Source organism: Aquarana catesbeiana, linkage group LG03 (assembly GCF_042186555.1).
Source record: "Aquarana catesbeiana isolate 2022-GZ linkage group LG03, ASM4218655v1, whole genome shotgun sequence".
Lineage (NCBI taxonomy): Eukaryota > Metazoa > Chordata > Amphibia > Anura > Ranidae > Aquarana > Aquarana catesbeiana.
The window spans coordinates 140,795,888-140,815,249 of NC_133326.1; the positions used below are offsets into that span (position 1 = coordinate 140,795,888).

General features: G+C 37.2%; 1 protein-coding gene across 2 annotated transcripts in view; it reads right to left on the bottom strand.

Annotated features, from left to right (window-relative positions):
- Positions 1–19,362, bottom strand: part of FLNC (filamin C) — an 83,367-nt gene that overhangs the window by 21,833 nt on the left and 42,172 nt on the right. For both annotated transcript variants that reach the window (XM_073619333.1, XM_073619332.1), the window contains exons 3-11: positions 11,721–11,818; positions 10,800–10,950; positions 8,113–8,231; positions 7,516–7,593; positions 6,182–6,344; positions 5,804–6,004; positions 1,994–2,131; positions 521–647; positions 52–188 (exon numbers count right to left, since the gene is read on the bottom strand). In XM_073619333.1, the coding sequence (XP_073475434.1) occupies positions 52–188; positions 521–647; positions 1,994–2,131; positions 5,804–6,004; positions 6,182–6,344; positions 7,516–7,593; positions 8,113–8,231; positions 10,800–10,950; positions 11,721–11,818 (1,212 nt within the window). The remainder of the gene's footprint in view (positions 1–51; positions 189–520; positions 648–1,993; positions 2,132–5,803; positions 6,005–6,181; positions 6,345–7,515; positions 7,594–8,112; positions 8,232–10,799; positions 10,951–11,720; positions 11,819–19,362) is intronic.

A 19,362-nucleotide genomic window follows, 5' to 3' on the forward strand; every position in this document is an offset into this window, starting at 1 on the left:
AAAAGGTACATTTAGAGTCTTTCTGTTAGTGTTGTCTATGGTATCTCTTACCAAGTGTTCCAACCTCTGTGCCTATGGCTTCCACCACAAAATCAGCAGATTTGCCCACCATGCCAGTCTCCAGACCAGGACCCCATGCTCTAACTTTCTGTATTCCAACCTCAGGACTGACAAGAACCTCAAATGGGCTGTATATAAACAAAAACAGAAACAAATATATTGAAAGACAAAGAAAAAGTATTTGTTTGTAGAAATGCATTGTGGATGTAACTGACGTTATTTATTTACGTCTTAGTCGATGAAAAGTAGATCCCGGGTAAATATTTAATGAAATGTATAACTAAGTATTCAAATGTGTGCTACATGTAAAAATAAGGTAAAGATTTGAAAAAGATTGTTGAGAGCTGGTAGTAGGTTACACACCAATTTTTTTTTTTTACTTGATCTATAATTCTAAATTCTTGAACTTTGTCTTAAGGATGGTACATAAGTAGAGCAAATATTCAGTTTTTACGCTCACCTTCTAGGAATGGCAATTCCGCCCCAAGTGATGGTCACAACATATTTTCCTGGCAGTATTGGGTAATAGTCACACTCATACACTCCGTCTCCAACATCTCGGATTTTCACTGGCTCCTCTGTACCCTCTGGTGGTCAGAAAAATAGTTTGGAGATTGTCATGAACTTCACTCTTATTTTATGTAGCTTTTTTACCTTCTGTGAGAAATTGTTAATTCCTTTAAAATGTTGTCCATATTTTAAATTGTCTAGTGCAAAGGTGTGCATGGGGATTTTATCCTTCTTTAATATTATTTAATATTAGACATTTAACAAATGGGATTGATTTTTTTGAATGATATGCACTCTATAAAGCTGTTTTTTTTTCCTTTTCTGCTGGGTCTTGACTACTCCAGCACATTGGTAAAGATATTATGGTAAGGGGGAGTGAATACAGGATGCAGCAATGTCCCTATGAGCCATTACTAAATTAGTCAGCATGCCTCCCTTTGAGGCGATGTATTAGCCTGTTTATTCTGTTGTTAGTAATGGTGCACTGGTTATGATGCTAGCTTTGGTATATGCAAAGAGCAGAGAAACCTGCTTTATACCCTTTTATCTGTACCCACATTCTTAGATGCCTATTAAATTTTACCTTCAGGCCAATCTAAAACACAAAATGGCCTTCCTCCTAACAGATGAAGAATATAGTGCTCATTTTGTATATGTGACTATCTATTATCTTTCTCCACACCAGTTTGGGTTGAGGTGAGCTGTCCACCAAAGCTGCTCTATCTTGTTGTCACCCCACTCATAGACATCATCACACACAATACAAGCCACTGCTACATACATAGTTACATAGTTACATAGTAGGTGAGGTTGAAAAAAGACACAAGTCCATCAAGTCCAACCTATGTGTGTGATTATGTGTCAGTATTTCATTACATATCCCTGTATGTTGCGGTCATTCAGGTGATTATCTAATAGTTTCTTGAAGTTTTCAATGCTCCCCGCTGAGACCACCGCCTGTGGAAGGGAATTCCACATCCTTGCCGCTCTTACAGTAAAGAACCCTCTACGTAGTTTAAGGTTAAACCTCTTTTCTTCTAATTGTAATGAGTGGCCACGAGTCTTATTAAACTCTCTTCTGCGAAAAAGTTTTATCCCTATTGTGGGGTCACCAGTACAGTATTTGTACTGCTGATTCTCCTTTGTATGTGATGATGAGAAAAGTACTGAAGATTGGCTCCCGAGTTAAGTAATATTCTTTATCAGGTCATATTCTAAAAGGAATGGGCAGTGTATTCATGATATGCTGAAAAGGAATTGGATATATTTAAGTTATTATAGCCAGCCTGGAGTTATACTTTAAGACCCAATTAACACTTTGCAATAATCTCTTGGTGGTGGCCATTAATAATAAATCTAGTTTCATAAAATAGTGTATACCTTTAAACTAACGCAAAGTAGTACAGTTTTAATGGCTACTTACTGGGCCCTTTAACGGTGACTTTCAGCTCTCCACTTCCTGCACCCTTGGTGAACACTTTGAAGTCAGCTACTTCCTTAACACGTATTCCTTTAGGCTGTAGTCCTCGGCCAGAAGCTCTGCAGGCATTGGGATTACAAGCTGAAAAAGACATAACATGTTCTAGTCATAGGAAAATACAATGAGAAAAGAAACGGACATAGACTGAGCCATAAATAACACAATGCACCCACTGATAGAACACAGGACTGCAAGTTATAAAAACTGCATCTGATTTTCATCAAAAGCCTATCACATACAATCAAAATGGTATGTCATGTCACAGGTATTTGCTTCAGTTTTGCCCAGGACAAAAAGCAACATGCATGAACAAACAACATACAAATTGTGCACACACCTCTCCTTGTATGTCCTAAGGATGGATACACCAGATGCATTTGTAGGAAAATCCTAAAATGTATTTATTTTTTTCATTTTCAAATGCACTTTAAAGACAAGGGCTTATTATGATGTTGAACAAAATCTTTTATGTGATAATTCTTTAAAAATGTGAATATACTTAGTACCTAGTGAAAGCATTATTCAAACATTATTAAATGAAAATCTCTGATGGGGAATTTACAATATTTTGAAGAATAATAGCAATGGAGGACAACCACAGTAGAGGGCTTTAGTGGAAAGATATGATTAAGTCCCTTCTTCCCAGTCACATGTGGTGTAGGGACTCCTTTTTTTTTGCTCTAGGCCCCGGTACTACTAAGATACCTGCACTGCCTATAATTCCTCTCATACACTGGTAATGGGATCGACATGTCTTGAACTCCTTGGTACTCAGGAAAATGCCCTAGTGTAGCTATGATATCTGCACTGGCCTCAGGAAAATTATGCCACTGAGTATAATCTTCTAACACTCCATTTACCAGAGATAGAATTTAGCAAGTTTCTAGAATATAGCCAATTGTACCTACGTATAGCATGTTACTATAGTAGTGCCTAATGTTTCTAGAAGGGTGGTTGTTTTTGTAATTAGATTTACCATGCCTAAAATGCAGTTTACAAAATGATCCAGTGCTTCTATCCTTATTAAATTCATAAGCAGCACTCCACACAGTATTGCAGTGTTTGTTGATCATGCATACAATTTTGCTATTCTGACAAGAATGCAGCAACAATTTAGTGTTATGCCTTCCAATATTTCAAGATTTTATATAGGAGAACCCATGCTTGAGCATTGTTTTATTAATGATAAGATTAGTCTTCAGTTTTGGAAAATGTACTCTAAGCAGTGCATTTAATGTACATCCATATTCCACCTCAGTAAACAGTTGTTTTGGTTAAACTGGAGAAGGTTAAGGGGTTTCAGAAGATGTTGTTATTGATGTTGAGGCCAAGACAGAACCTGTTCAGTTTTTAGTCAATTGTCTCTGCTTGAGTCCCCAAATATTCCTACAGAAACAATGCAGGGGCAGGTGACACAGTATAATGGTGATCTATCAGGAACCTCTTTTTGGCAAAGGTAAACAACTCTAGCATAGGATCAAACCTCTTCCAGTCCATGCAAAATAGGGCAAATCGTTTTAACAAATATTGCTTTTAAAGCAAATAATTGTATAATTAAAACTTAATATATGTAACTCTTTACTAAAAGAAAAATATTCAAAAAAATTGGATATCTTAAAAGTGGTCATGTATTTAACAGGCAAGGTCCAGGCATAGGAAAAATGTCAGTGGTTCCCATGTGAAAGGCCGAGGACAACCAGGCATAGCACGCAAGGAAGGTGCTAAGACAAAACAAAGATTTGTAGTACAGGAAAATGCCACAGGAAAGAGAATTGAATAATGATTGTTTATGAAGAGAAGAAAATTGAGTAATCATTATTCATACCAGGGGACTAAACACAAAATTTTTTTTCTCAAAGTAAGTAGCTATGGATTTGCAATGGTACATGCAATAGGGAACATTGATCATATAAACAGTTATCTGCTCAATGGGTTCTACAAATTACTAGTTAAAAAAAGTACTGAAGTTTATAAAACATATGCAAGGCATTGTCAGAGGACAGGCCATGCTTAGAGCGTGCAAGTTTATATATGTGAAACAGTCATATATAATTACAAAGCCTGTTCACAAAAATACGGCCATGCACAGGCTGAGTCTACCCTACATGGGCAAGCCATCCTGAGGCTGTGTTCTCTCACACTTGTCAGGCCATGCTCAGGCCATACTAACTTGATTTGCGTGGCTTAGGTTTAGGTGGAGGTGGGGGAGCCACTTTCTTTGCTTTTTCAGGAGGTGGGGTAGAAATGGCCTGAGGGGTGACTTGCAGGGGAGGGGTGCTGGGAGCCAAGGCAATAGCTATGGGGAATGCAAAGAACATGGGGAGAGAAGTTCAGCAAAGACATTATACATGTAGACAATCATACAAAGTGGCAACTCACAAGCACAAGAAGACATACACATTTACACAGTGACAGACAATGAATTTGACACCTCTTCATTTTTTTCATGCAGTAAACCATGCAGAAGAAAAATAAACTTGTATAAAAAAATATTGATAGTCTGTGAATATGATTTATAAGGATTGAATAAAAGTGTCAGAGTGGTCTATAGACCACTGACCATGTCAGAGTGGTCTAGAGTAACTAGTCATGTATTGGAGTCTACTTTTCACCTTTTAGCCAAAGAGTTAGGCAATGTCCTTGGCAATGCAAACACTATTCTGTCTTTTTTTTTTCCTAACAAAAATGAGAAGATGCCCTAACCAGCCAATACAATGAAACAAAATCAATTTATGAAGCTTTAGTGATACTATCCCTAATTCTACCTACTAAATAGTTTTTAGAAAAATAATATAACAATCTTATATGTACTGAATTACCAGTGTAACCCAAAGTTACTTTGGCCTTGGCCTTATAGTTCTGTTTTACTGTTCAAGTTTTAAGAGGTGTGAATGCATTTTTTGTTCCTTTAAGAAATATCTTAAGGAATGTAGAACCATTATAGCGATAGTGATTTATTTTCCTTATGACCATGGATTTCTACCAAAAGTTGCCTAATATTTGGTCATTCTGACCAAAATCATTCTTGAACAAGAATAATAATAATATGCAGGAGTGCATTACTAAACATGATGACATGATCCTAGATTCCAAGTCACCTCAAATTTTTTAATGTAGCTTCGGTAAAAAAATAATGTTTAGTGTTTATATGTTTGTAGTTTTTAATTTTCATTTACTAATACAATTAAACCTATATACCTAATCAAAAATAAGGTTAATTTTAATTTGCTGTTGTTCACAAATCCCACTAGATAAGTATCATTCTGTGTTTCTAATCATCATTCAATCATACTAATAATTAAAATTCAATTTAGCTAACAAGCATGTTATTGATGGATGTACAAACAGCTTTATGGTGCCATAATTGCCTCTATTTAATATAGTTGGAGTATCTTTACACACACTAGGGATGATTTACAAAAAAATAATATCCAATAATTTGTTGAAATAAAAAAAATTAAATATATATAATATTTAATTAATATATATAAATGTTAATCACAGAGAAGAAAAACTTATGTACAATGGCTTAAGTTTTTTGTTTTTTTAGAAAGACTGTACAATATTTCACTATAATGGGAAACCAATGGCTTCTTGTGAGAGAACAAAACACCATGAACAAGAATATAGAATGGGTAATGACAGAAGCAGGTTAAAAACATGATAAGATTAAAGTGAAATATGAAGACTAAAAAATAGTGGTGATGTGTAAATGCTATGGACTTGGATTCATATTAACTCTGGAATTCCTACCTTCTGAGATATTAACAACATAAGGACACTTTGGAATCTGGGCGCCCGCAAAGGTAATGTAGATCTTGTGAGGTCCCTCCATGTTGGGTCTGTATGTGCAGCGATAGATGCTATCACCTTTGTCTTCCAAGATTACCTCCACTGTGTCTTGATGATTCTGAGGATCAACTATGACCACCCCAACATCACCTGAACCAGCACCTATGGACATATTACAGACAAATATTTTTCAGGTAGTGAACCACCAAATGTTAGATCATCACCTATGGACAGCACAGTACAAATGGGTTATATCCTTTAAACTGATAATATTTTGGTTAATAATGTTTTGGAAAGTTTTGCATGCACTCTTTCATCAAAATGTTAAGGTATATTCACCTGCGGTGTAGATATCAAAGTAGGTTGGCTTGTTTGCAACATTCCCCACTGGTTCAAGACCAGGTCCCCTTGCTGTCACTTTGTTGGCATCTCCAAGTGCCATTGCAACATTGACATCAAATGGACTTTTATTGATGTTCTGTCCAGCAAATAAAACTGTGACCTATACGAGAACAAGTTCAAATAAAGGTTATAACTTTTCATTCTGGAAGGAGTCTTGTTTCGTGACACATAAGATGTGTGCATATTCCAAATGCATGCATTCTTCAGTTTTACTCATACAAATACAAATAATGTATGATACACTATCAATCAAGTAAACACTCTTCTGTGTAAAAAAAATTGTCTTTCATATAGAAGGGAATATTTGCAAATCTATCTATCTATCTATCTATCTATCTATCTATCTATCTATCTATCTATCTATCTATCTATCTATCTATCTATCTATCTATCTATCTATCTATCTATTGAAAAAGATATCTCTCACATAAATCAAAGGAGTCTGATTTGTAAAAAAAAAAAAAAACAACAAAAAAGCTGTTGTATTTCTAGCAACAACCATTTAAAAGTTTTCTTTAATTTTCTAACCTACACAAAAATATTACAACTGGTATCATAGTTTGGCACAACTGGTCCAATGATTACAAGCCATGCTCTGTATTCAAGAAATGTTGGGGTTGCTTCTGACCTCCATGGGGACAATAAAAGGAACCTCTGATGGCCAGAAACAATCATTATTGGAAGTTGGAAAATTCCTACATGCAAGGCTTCTGCCTCATCTTCTACAGGGCACAGCAAAGCATCAAAGTATTATGCATATGAGGTTAAAACCTAAGAACAAACAGGGTGCTCCATTCCGATTTTCTAAGGGTCACTGAAATTTTCCCTGGGCATACAGACTCTGGTTCAGCAACATTCCACAGAACAGGGGCCACTTCCAGGAATAGGGAAAGGACCCAGAGTTTGGAATCCACATACTTTACAGACAGCCCAATGACAGCGCCAAACAAATGTCCAAGGGTCGTAGCAGATTCTGCTATGGATTAATATTATCATTAAATTACCATGGACTCTTGGACATTTGTTTGGTGTGCTCATTGGATTGTATGTATGCATATGAAGTTGTCATTGTAAGGCAATAATAATAGCAGGTCCTTTTGCTCAGATGACTCATTTGAGGATGGGGAGGTAACTCCCTACACATCATTCTCAGAAAAAAATATGCCACACTAAAAAAGGTTGTAATGACCAAAAGCGTCACTATTTTTGCATGTGCCATTTTCAAATAATTTGTTCAGAACAAGAAAAGTAAACACATTTATGTTTCTTACCTTGTGAAGACCTGCCACCTTTGGCACATAGCTGACTGAGTAGGTTCTTTTCTTGTCATTGTTGGGAATAACCTTTGCCTTCAAAAGAAATATTGTGTAGGTGACCTAACCCAAACTCAGCATCAAAGTAAATTAACGGTTAACCTGAGTATGCTACTAAAAAAATTCCATAAAATTTTATAATTCTACATTTTCAAATCATAAGCAATAGTTAGTATTCATTTAGTCAAATTATATTCAATGATAAATAAAGTTGTTTCTGCTTGGATTTATGATATATTTATGTGTTGATCCAGTTATTCATTTTGTAACATTGTACTCATATTTGGCTAAATCAGAGAGTTTATGGTTACACGATCAGGTCCTGGAATTCCCATTATCAGGTATTCTGTTTATAATACTAAATTCTAAAGAAAGACATCATTTTGGGGTTTAGAATAATGACAGACCGATATTGAATGCTACCATAACAGGCTGATCATGTCTGCTTGCCTGGACTAAATTGCCAAAGTGGTCCACATTATAAATGGTGTATATTTTATAATATATATAATATATACTTATATTTTGTTAACTTTATTGCATGTCATTTTTTACCTCTTCAGTATGTCCTTCAGGATCTTCTATGAATACCAGCACTTCTCCCAGTCCAGCCTCAATAGTTTCTACTGTAAAGAAGGCGGGTTTCAAAACTGTATTTCCCTGAGGCTCAATTCCTGAAACGATAGCACACAGCACAGCAATCAATACCAATCCAATCCAAACAATATCTATATATCTAAAATACCAACAAAAATTATATATATATAAATTATATATATATATATATATATATATATATATATATATATATATATATATATATTATTAGGCTTTGAAATTAAAACCTATATACAGATATATATGCGTGTGTCTACATGCCCCCATTTACACTTGAATTTTTTTTCATCTTCCCTATGCCATTCTTTCTAATTGTTGCCTTGTGCTCTACGCTCAAAAAAGTTCCTTACTTTCTTTTAGCATATTCGGGCATTTTTGACCGCATAGATTTCAGTGGGAGTGTCTTTAAACATTTTTGTGCATGCTTTGTGGCCTGGTGAACACTTCTCCTCCTCTCAGTCATCTCCGCCCCCCCCCCCCCCCCTGCCCAGGAAACAAATGCCTGAAGCTTGATACATGTGCAAAAATGCATAATTTGTGAAACGTCTAAAAAATGCCTATAAAGTGCCTGAAAAAAGCTTCACAATCACCAGTAATATGCTTTGCCCAGGTGTGAATAAAGCCTTAATGTTAGAATGTATTATTAAATTTAAAAAAATAAGCTGGATTTAATGTATTATCAAAATATGACAAACTGACATATAGGAACTGATTTACTAAAACGTGGGAGTGCAAAATCTGGTGCAGCTCTGCATAGAAACCAATCAGCTTCCAGGTTTTAATTTCAAAGCCTAATTGAACAAGCTGAAGCTAGAAGCTGATTGGCTTACCATGCACAACTGCACCAGATTTTGGCACTCTCCAGTTTTAGTAAATCCACCCCATAGTGTTAGTGAAAACCACACTTTTACATAATGTATCAATATCGTTTGTAGAGTCTGCAACATATTTTTCTAATTTCTTACACGACAGGTTAAAAAAAAGCATACACTTACATATGGACTAAAATACTACAGCCACCAGTCACCACAATCTAGTGGAAGACATACTATCTCTAAATTCATATTCCCTTTATCATGAGAACAACTCAGAAGCTGTAAAAAGAGGACACACTGCAGATTTGGCTGCTTTGGTGTTCTCACTGCTGCATCTCAAGATATGTCCAAGGCTGATGGGAATGTATAAGGCCCCACTAAAGTGTGTGTTTTGGTTCTGGCTGTTTCTTAATTGTCCACATTTGGGAGTTTTGGCAGCAGATGATCTAACTGCTTCGGATCAACATATTGTAACAATCCCGATGCTGCCAAGTAGAGATGGAGCACGGCGGATTGAGAGCATGAGCTCACCCAGACATCGTGTTACACTGACAGAGCCAGCAGGAAGGGAACTGCGGGGGCTACCTGGTCTCCCACTTTAACCCTCTACTACCAACACAAAAGAGTTAATTATAAAAATCACACAGGGCTATTCAATAAAACAGTACAAGGAGCAATTCTCTAAGCGCAAAGCACAGTAGTATATAATCAGAATCAATCTTGAACTGGTCAAGTTTTAATTAAGTGGATAATGATTGATTGCTATGGGTTAAAGCACTATGCATTTACCTTTCTGTTTTTTAATTGATTAATGAATAATTCAATTAAATGCATAGTCATCATTTAGGTGTCTTTGATTGAAAGAATTTCAGCTCAGATGTTTTTTTCATAATTTTCTTTCTGTCACTGAAAAGTGCTCAAGCCTGTCCATGCTAACATCACACCAACATATTTCAAAGCAGCTTCCTTATTGATTGATAAAATCAATTACACAGTAGATGTGCATGTGCAGAGGCATCTAAAATGTTTCATGCACACAGGTGCTTAGTGTATGTGAAACATGTTAGTAACCTCTGCTCACCTCTTGTGTATTTGATTTTATGAATCATTGAAGAAATCGCTTTGGAATATGTCAATGTGCCAATATCCATCTTTTCTGTAGCAGTACTCAAACACAGCAGTCGGCCTCTCTGCTGTATCACATGAATAAGCAAAAAAAGTAACTAAAGCCTAGTACACATGATCAGAAAATCGGATGAAAAACACTGCTTTCGAAGCGATCATATGATAATTTGATCATTAGTACACAGTTTTCGAGAGACAATCACAACAGTTCATCTGAAATTATCCAAAGGGACAAAAACATTTTTTTTTCTTGTACAATACCAGATCATATGATTTTTGGAAATCGGAAGAGCAAGACTACGTATGCTCGGAAGAATACATTACAATACAATACATTACATCATTTCCGAAGTTGTATTCTGTCGTACGAGAATTTTCGTGAATTGAGTAACCTCTTCATTTTCGATATGAGACTAGCATGCAGAAAAAAATGGATGAAAAGCCTGCTTTAGTGTTGTTCTTCCTCTCCAAACCTATTCCTTTGATCACAGATATCACAGAAAGCCAGGGAAAGACAATGAGGCAAAGCACACTTCTGTGCTCACTCAGTGACACCCCTATAGCTACGGTCCTATGACACAGCATTGTGGACTATATAAACAATATATTTTGAAACTTCTATGAATAGAAAAAAAGTTTAATGTTTTTGTGGCGTTGCATTAGCAGTGCTGAAATTTCTCATACCTGGCCCATAGGCAATGGCTTTCTTGGGATGCAGCTGCTTTGATCTTAGAGGAGCACCTGGCTTCAGCTTGGCCTTGGGGAACTGGGAAAGGTAGGTCATGACTGAATGCTCATCTACGTTGGGGTCAACAATTTCTTCAGGAGCAATGACCTACAGCAGTAGCAAGGATGAGAGAATTCATAGGTTAGTTACTGTATTAAAACCAGTATCTATGCCACATGCACATATGACTAAATAATTAAGGTTTGGTACAAATTCTTGCTAAAAGTTTTTGTTGTATTTTGCAATAATTGATATGTGGTTGGACATCAAACATACAATATCAGAAATACAAGATTGGAAATATCAGGCTAAATTAAAGCTGTTTTTTTTTTTATAGCCAGTCATTTGGTTGACTATAAAAACGGGCTTAGCGGATGACTCGCTGCAGACAGTGAAGTTTACAGTTCAGAAGCAATGACATAAATATATTGTCAGGGGTTTAATATGTTGTTATGCATATGGAAGGCAGTGAGATCATAACAAGACTATGCCATTGATGTCCAGTTGAAAACTCTAGCTCTGTTTAATATTGTAAATTCTAGATTTATGGCCTATGAGCCACGCAGACAAAAATCATCATGATGCACTATTTTTTACCCCATTAAGACATGTGTTAAAGAAGGCAGAACTAGTGCAATTCTCATTTATTTTCCTCATGGCCATGGATTTTTACCAAATGTTCAATAGATGAAATTGTTTAAACTGCAGTCCTTAATTTTATCCAAAAAGTTTTGGATTTAGCTATACTTTAAGATCTGTCTGTCTACATAGTCACCATTTACTCCTGAAAATGTTTAACAATTAGATGTGGCTATCAGTTATGGTAATGATGTATGTGCAGAAAGCTTCATATGCCCATAGCTGCCATGTTCACTTACCTGAGGCACACCTAGCCAGTCATCAGCTTGTTGCATTGCCTCTCTTGCGTTCTCCACAGGCTGGTTGGGGTCCCAGGCCTCCCAATCAGGACACAGACCTATAGCGAGACAAAGCATTATCCTTTGTTACCAGTCTTTGTAGATCTATTAAAATACATTCACTGCTACATGATGAAAGTGCATGTAAGTGGCTAATTCCATTAATCAAGCTGTAATATATACATACATACAATCTCCATAGTGACTACGAAATCCACCCAATCTTGAAATGAAGGGTGATAGAATAATTTCTATTGACTTGTTGTGATTTATGTTTGCTCATTAAAAAAAAAACATGTTTCAGCCATCTAGAAAGTCTTTTTGACTGCCTGTAGTCATGGAATCAATGGCATCTGAATTCACACCAACCACTGCTAGCAATGATTGAGTTACATCAGAAGTTCTAATATGGCATCAAAAGATTTGGTATAGCACCACCCCCCTTCTAGACACAAACCAACTAATGATGCATTATAGAAAATGGGAAGTTTAGTGCATAATCCAAAAAAAATATTATAGTACAATTGTTGATGCTACATGTAAACATCTCCCTGTTCACCTGATGAAGCTTAATATGTGAAACACGTTGAGACAGGAGATATCTGCGATAACCTAATGAACACTATTCTTTTTTGGATTAAGCACTATACTTTGTGTAAGAAAGTCAAAGTGCTCATTTGATAGTCTCCATTAGGGAAAGGATTGTATATAATATTATTTTTATATGTATTATGCAATATTCATTTGCAAAGTTGATAGATGTGTAAAATTGTATTAATAAATATGGAAAGGTTTTTTCATATTCTCTTTTCTTCAGATTTTGATAAAACTCAGTTGAGCACCTAAAAAAACCACATTCACTCAACGATCAAGCATTACCACTAGTAAAAAATGTATGGGGAAATATCATATTAAATACTGAAACTTTCTTACCGAGCAACAACTGAGCTGTTATAGAGTAATTTTACATGACAGATCAGACAGGTGACTGGATATATGCCTAAGGCCCCTTTCAAACGGGCACCTCTGTGGGACGGAATCCGCTGATCCCTGCTGAGCAGGTGGATGACAGGTCCTTCTCCACTCACTGTGCAGAACGGAGATGGATACATTCCTGCTCTCCTCTATGGGAAGATCGAGTGAAAACAGACAAACAAATGCCTGTCTGTTTTCATCCGATCATATCAGATCCGACCGACAAGTGTAAAATAGGACCACCAACTGTGTGGATTTTGCGGACAGGATCGGGGCGGATGTCAGCGGACATGTCACTGCTGACATCCGCCGCTCCATAGGGGTAAAAGGAGGGTCCAATCAAGGCCGCCTGAAAAACAGGTGGACCGGATCAGACAGACCCTGTGAAAGGGCCCTAAGGGTCGTTTCACATGAGCGTTTCATTTGTTTCATCAGTTCAGTCACATTTTTTTCAAAAAAAAAAGACGGATCACTTTACAGTTTCTCATGGGTTTCTTATCAGTTTTTTTTACATCCACTACCAATGCAAACACAGATGCAAAACAGACCGTTTGTCCATTTACATCTGTTTTTCAACCGTTATGTTTTGTTAATGGAAGAAAAATAGGGCTTTGATCTGTTCCAAAAAACGGATGCTGATGGAAACGTATGTAAACGGATGTATATGGATGATCATCCGTTTAAATCTGTTTTTCCATAGAGATGATGGATGAAAAACGGACAAACGGAACGCCCGTGTTAAAGGTGCCTAATAGTCATTAATTATTGACTTGGTAAAATTTATGGGCTGTCATACATGAGTTTATTTTAAATATTTTACATACACTTTTTATACTTAGACGTACTAGCTGGTCAACCTATGAGTCTTTACAATAATATTTCTGTATCTCATATTGTTAGAAATTATGTTAATTTCAATCAACAATCATACATTTGGGGAGCTGAATATAAAGGTAAACTCAGTCCAGAAAATTATACCATGTTGTAACATAAAAAAGTTGAGCACCTCTTCACTTAAGCCTGCTAGACTGAAAACAATAAGTTCTATATGATTAACATAATAAATCACGATATTCCTAGAGACCATATCTAATCCTCTAAGCTTGCAAATAACACTTATCACCTCATATATTAGCAAAGGGAATGACTAAACTGAAGTCTAAGTTTGCTTGTGTCATTGTGCTGTTTTATTTGATGTTGCATGATGCGATTGTGCAAGCTTGCTCTCTGCCTCTTGCCTTATATGAGATTACACACTTCTCTCCCCACCCTCTCATTCTCTGGCAGGCAGACAGACAGCTATACTGGATAATGTTACAACCGCATTTCTCACTTGTCATGGAAGGGAACGAGCAAAAGTGTATGGTTACACTGAAAATTGTTTCATGCCTACATATAAATGGACGTTAGATCCCTCCTCCAATAACATGACCTGTCCCTTTCAAATATTATTAATACCCTTACGGGACAAGAATAGGGACAGAGTAAGTCATACACTTTCAGTTCTGGTAGTCTGCTAGCCGTCATAGAGAAATACTTTAGGTTTGTTGTAAAATAGTATAGTCCAAGTCAGTTCTCAAGGGGCGGACATTTTGGGGTATTTTCTAATTTACAGTCATTAAGATCTATTCAAGAAAGAAAATGACACAGCTTGCCACAAATCCAAGCCTACAGGCTTTCCCTGAGGACTTTAGTTGGCCAGTCCTGTTGAAAACGAAGTAATGTCTAACCACAAACAGCAACTTAAACACTTATCTATGAAGACACGTTTATAAACATCATAGTAGACAAATGGTTAAATCAAGTCCACAGCTGCTTCTGCTGCTGTGAGCTTAATACCGGTTTTAAGAGCCAGGAAGGGCTTTCCTTTAAAACAGATCTAGAGCCAGCCCATCATATTTACGGGGCTCTCAAAGGAGCACCTCCCTGCCGGCCAGGAGTACCCACAGTCCACTGGGACCACAAGAAACAACTTCCCCAGATAAAGCACTAGGAACCTGGGGAACATCTGTTTCCCTGATTCTTCCTGCGACTAATGACCCCAGAAGAAATGTGTATTTTGTCACTTCCGGGGTCACAGCTGTCATCCTAGTATAGCCAAGGATGCAGCTACTCCAGCAGTATTTGTGTTGGAATAGTTGCATTGGCGAGCAGGGGAGATATGAGGGTCTAAAAGACCTCCAATGTCTTTATAAAGAGGGCCTGTCATCTGCCCATGCTATCACATGTGATAGCAATAAAGTAAACAAAAAAAAAAAGTGTAAAAAAAAAAAAGAATTGTATAAAATAAATAAAAATTATTTACATTTTTTTTTAAGCACCTCTGTCATGCCCGCACATACTCCATAAAGAAGCACAGCATATGACAAGCACATATATGTAACATCAATTGCGCAAAACTTGTGAGTTTAATCGCAAACATCAGATTGAGAGAAATAACTCTAGGGCCATAGTTCATGGTTAACTCTAAACTGATGAGCTGTAAAGGCTTTTAAAGTATCTCCTATGGAAAATTGCAGGTACCATCGTTTTTTTGATTCCATGGGTGTGCGCAATTTTAAGTCTTGACATGTTTTACTAACAAAAAATGGGTAGAATATTGTGTTTGTTTGCACTAAAATTCATTTACTGTAATTTTCTTGGAAATAATGAATGTGAAACTATTATGCAACATAAAAAAATTGCAACTACCACCATTTTATTCTCCAGGGTCTCTACAGTTTACAGTAATTTCTAGCAAAAAAAATTGCTAATTTCAACATGTGTGTGAAAAATAAAAACATTGCCCAAGTAGACAAGTAGTTTAAGGGATTGTACTAGGGTTTTTATACAATTTTATCTAGCAGTCTTATCTGAAAATGAGCATCCATAAAATGTCAGCATGGGACCATAACAGAAAATGCCAGCGGAGAAAAAAAAATTGTTAACCAGCTTTTCTGCACAGCATATAATGCATTTTGCCGAATTATTCTGTATGATATTATTGCTGAATTATTCTGTATGACACTCTGGATGGACAGGTGAATACATTCTTTATATTGGTTTAATTATCTTTCTGCACTCTTCTACAACCACCTTCTTTCTGCCAACATTATGTTACAGTAACTGCCTACAGCCAATAAAATAACATAATAGCTTAATGACTGAAAATATGGCAAGCTTTGTGAACAGTATAAAATAGGCACCCGGCAGTAGTCCATTAAAATAAGATAGAATATGCACGCCCGGTTAAAGCTTAGGTTTAGATAAAAAAAAGTTCTCCAAGAATGGAGGGGGTGGACCTTTCAGTCTTTTGCCCATCCTCCATTCATAAGTCATGTGTCCTTCATTGAAGCTATAGTATCACTTCTATGAATGGAAAAGCTGGGCAAAAAGCATAGCTTCCAACTGTCCCTAATTTTGAGGGACTGTCCTTGAATTGCAACAAAGTCCCTCTGTCCCTCTTTCCTCCTCATTTGTCCCTCATTTTGGTCTGATCTATATAGTTGTATATAAAATGCATTTTTTATCTTTCAAAAAGTGTTTTCCAGCACTAAACCTTTTATCTCATTTCTAAATTGCTGGGTTTGTAAATTTAAAAAGCCAATATAAAGGAATAGTAGTGGTAGGAAAATCACTCATGGGTTTAACTAATATAATGGGTTTAATAATATAAAATATATTTTTGTAACATTCTCATTTAAGGGGGTGTGCCCTATGCCTACATACTTTTGCTAATAGGTGACCCTCGTTCCCATCCCCAAAATTTGGGTAGGAGTATGAAAAAGGGACGAGCATAATCGGGCATTCTTGATGAGAGTTCTATTAACCCCTTCTACATCAGAAGATTATGGAGGTGGCGGATGGGGCATTGGAGGAGGAAGATTTCAAGAAATCCAAGAGCCAGCAATACAGGGGACACATCACAGTGATGGTAAGTAATATCCCTTGTGCTGATTTTTTTTTTTTTAACTAAACCTATGCTTTGATTTAAATCTGGACTATTACTAATCCAGCAAGACGCTGCCTTTTTCCAGGCAGGATGTGCCAATGTATAAAAGAAGTCATATGTAACCAAGCCTGTGTTTACTACAAATATCACTTGGCGTTCAGAAGAAATTGGAGGCTGAAAGTGCATCTGTCATACAAGAAATATGGGGACTGCCGTTGCTGACCTCCTGATGAAAATGTTAGTTCCCTTGGCTGCTTTTGAGTCACTGCCTAACACAAGTCTACTATAAATGTGTGAGAAAAGTGTTGGAATGGCCCAACTCTATATTTGTTCCAGGTGAGTGACTCAGAAGACCTAGAAGCCAAAGCATCAGCATGACAGCCAGAGAATTAACATTCTCCAAAGGAGAGGTCAGCAGTGGCCGGCTCCACACTTCTTTCATGACAGATTTATTATAGGGGACAGCAGGTTAGGGAATAAAGGGCAACTTGGCTTTTGTTAAAGAACAGTTTGTATAAGATAAATAAATGCAGCACAGGGTATTATAAAATGTATTGCTATCAGAAATGATCCTTCCTAAAACAGTTGTTCGGTGGGAGGCCGTGGCAGGCAGGTTCTTGGCTAGTGGAGTATGTGATATTGATGTATCGGTATATTATTGCAAGCTGCTCTATTTCCTTTGGAGGTATCCTGTGGATGGGACTCTCCAACTGAAGGGTATCTCAATGCTTTGGTCTTCTGTTTGGTCTGTGAGTAGTCCATATTAACAGCTATCCTGCCTGTTTGATTATCCCTTTTATCCAGGCCTACTGGGAGGCCTCTCCTCCCTCTTCCCTGCTGTAAAATTTGGATTTTAACCCTTGTTTGAACAACCCCCGTGGATTCAGTGTTAATGCAACCAATTGCCTACTTTGGTGTGGTAGCATACATCCCCTGAGAAAACCTATCAAACAGTGAAACACGTCGGTTGCTACACCATGATAAGCAACTGCAATGAATTCACTAGATGAATATAAAATATGAATTATGTTTTTAGTATGTCTATATTTTTTTCTGTTTTTTTTTTACATGAGATACATAAATAAACTGATTGATTGGTTTGAGAGTAACTTGGTTTGAGAGCGTTTTGCAACACAAGCAACATTTTTTCATAAATTTTGGCTTGATATACACGCGATGTCTTGATAGACAAGTAGCGTCATGTCACAACTGGGTATAAAAGAGAAGAGAGGCGCCTCTAATTGTAGCAATATGGTTACATTTTATGAAGGTACAACATTTAGCAACTCACATGGTTGATGAATAAAAGACTATCTATGTATCACCATCTATGTATGCAGGCATCAGGGGTAAAGTTGTTCACATAAACCATATCCTCCTCACCGACATCGTCCCTTCCACGCTGCGCTCCAGGATCGCTTCAAGCCTCGCTTTCAGATCGCTCTACTGCAGGGTAGTCTTCCCGGTCACGATTGCAGACTGATAGCGGTGAGAGGCGGCGGTGCGGGGGATGGTCTATGTGGACCGCTTTACCCCGGATGCTTGTATACTTAGATCTGCCTGTTTTAATCATCAGCCATGTGAGTTGTTAAATGTTGTATCTTCATTAAATGTACCCACATTGCTACACTTAGAGGCGCCTCTCTTCTCTTTTATACTCTGTAGCTCCTGTTGGATTTTGCTTCTAATCCCCTTGTGGAGGTGGCCATTTGTGGATGGACATTTTATGGTTACATAACCTGCTCATATTGCTATAATCTTTTTATATGGACTATAAACTGAAAGACCTATGAATAAATGGTTGTGGAACGAATCATTTGAGTTTCCATTATTTCTTATGGGGAAATTCGCTTTAATATACAAGTGCTTTGGATTACAAGCATGCTTTCGGAATGAGTTATGCTCGCAATCCAAGGTTTTACTGTATGTGATTATGACTTAAGTTATTGGCACCTAAAACATCCCAGCTCTTATAAGAGCATTACCAAGTGTCCTGTTTTGTATTACTTTGGGATGGGGTGCCTTTGAGACTCTCTGACCAACTTTATCTTGCTCATCCAGTACAGCTAAAAAATATGAAATAGCGTCTTTGAATCAATAGCAGCTGGGGTGTTCTGTATGATATATGTGTACAGATAACCTCCAGAAATTGACTCTGTGTTTTTTTTGCAGTTTCTTTCTTATTACAGTAGTGAGAATAGTCATGTCACCATAGATGCCTTGTCAGTTCGCACACAGGAAACAAGAAGTAAGTGGAATGAACGTGTGAGTTTCTAACTAAACAGCAGACGAAATGTTTCTAAAACATATGTGTGTGCAGCCTATTGCATTAGGGTGTGCACCCCAAAGCTCAAACACACGTGCCTTTCTCTGCAGCCTCAGCTGCACTAGACAGTGAATGAATGGGAAGTGTTCTGTGCTTAGCGGCTTCCTGTTAATCACAAATGGAGGCATAGTAAACAGGTTACTATGCTTCAGTTATGAATGAACACAGTAAGTGAGTGGGTTCACTGTGTTCATTTAGAAAAGGAAGGGGGCTGTAAATGACATATTTACTAGCCCCTTCCCCCACTCCCAATCTTGAAACATCCCCCGCAGCAGCCAGGAGGAGAGAAGGAAGACCAGCAGCACCGCAGAGCGGGGGAGCCAACACGGGGAATCCCGGGCAGTAGGGGAAGTCTGCACCTTACTTAGTGA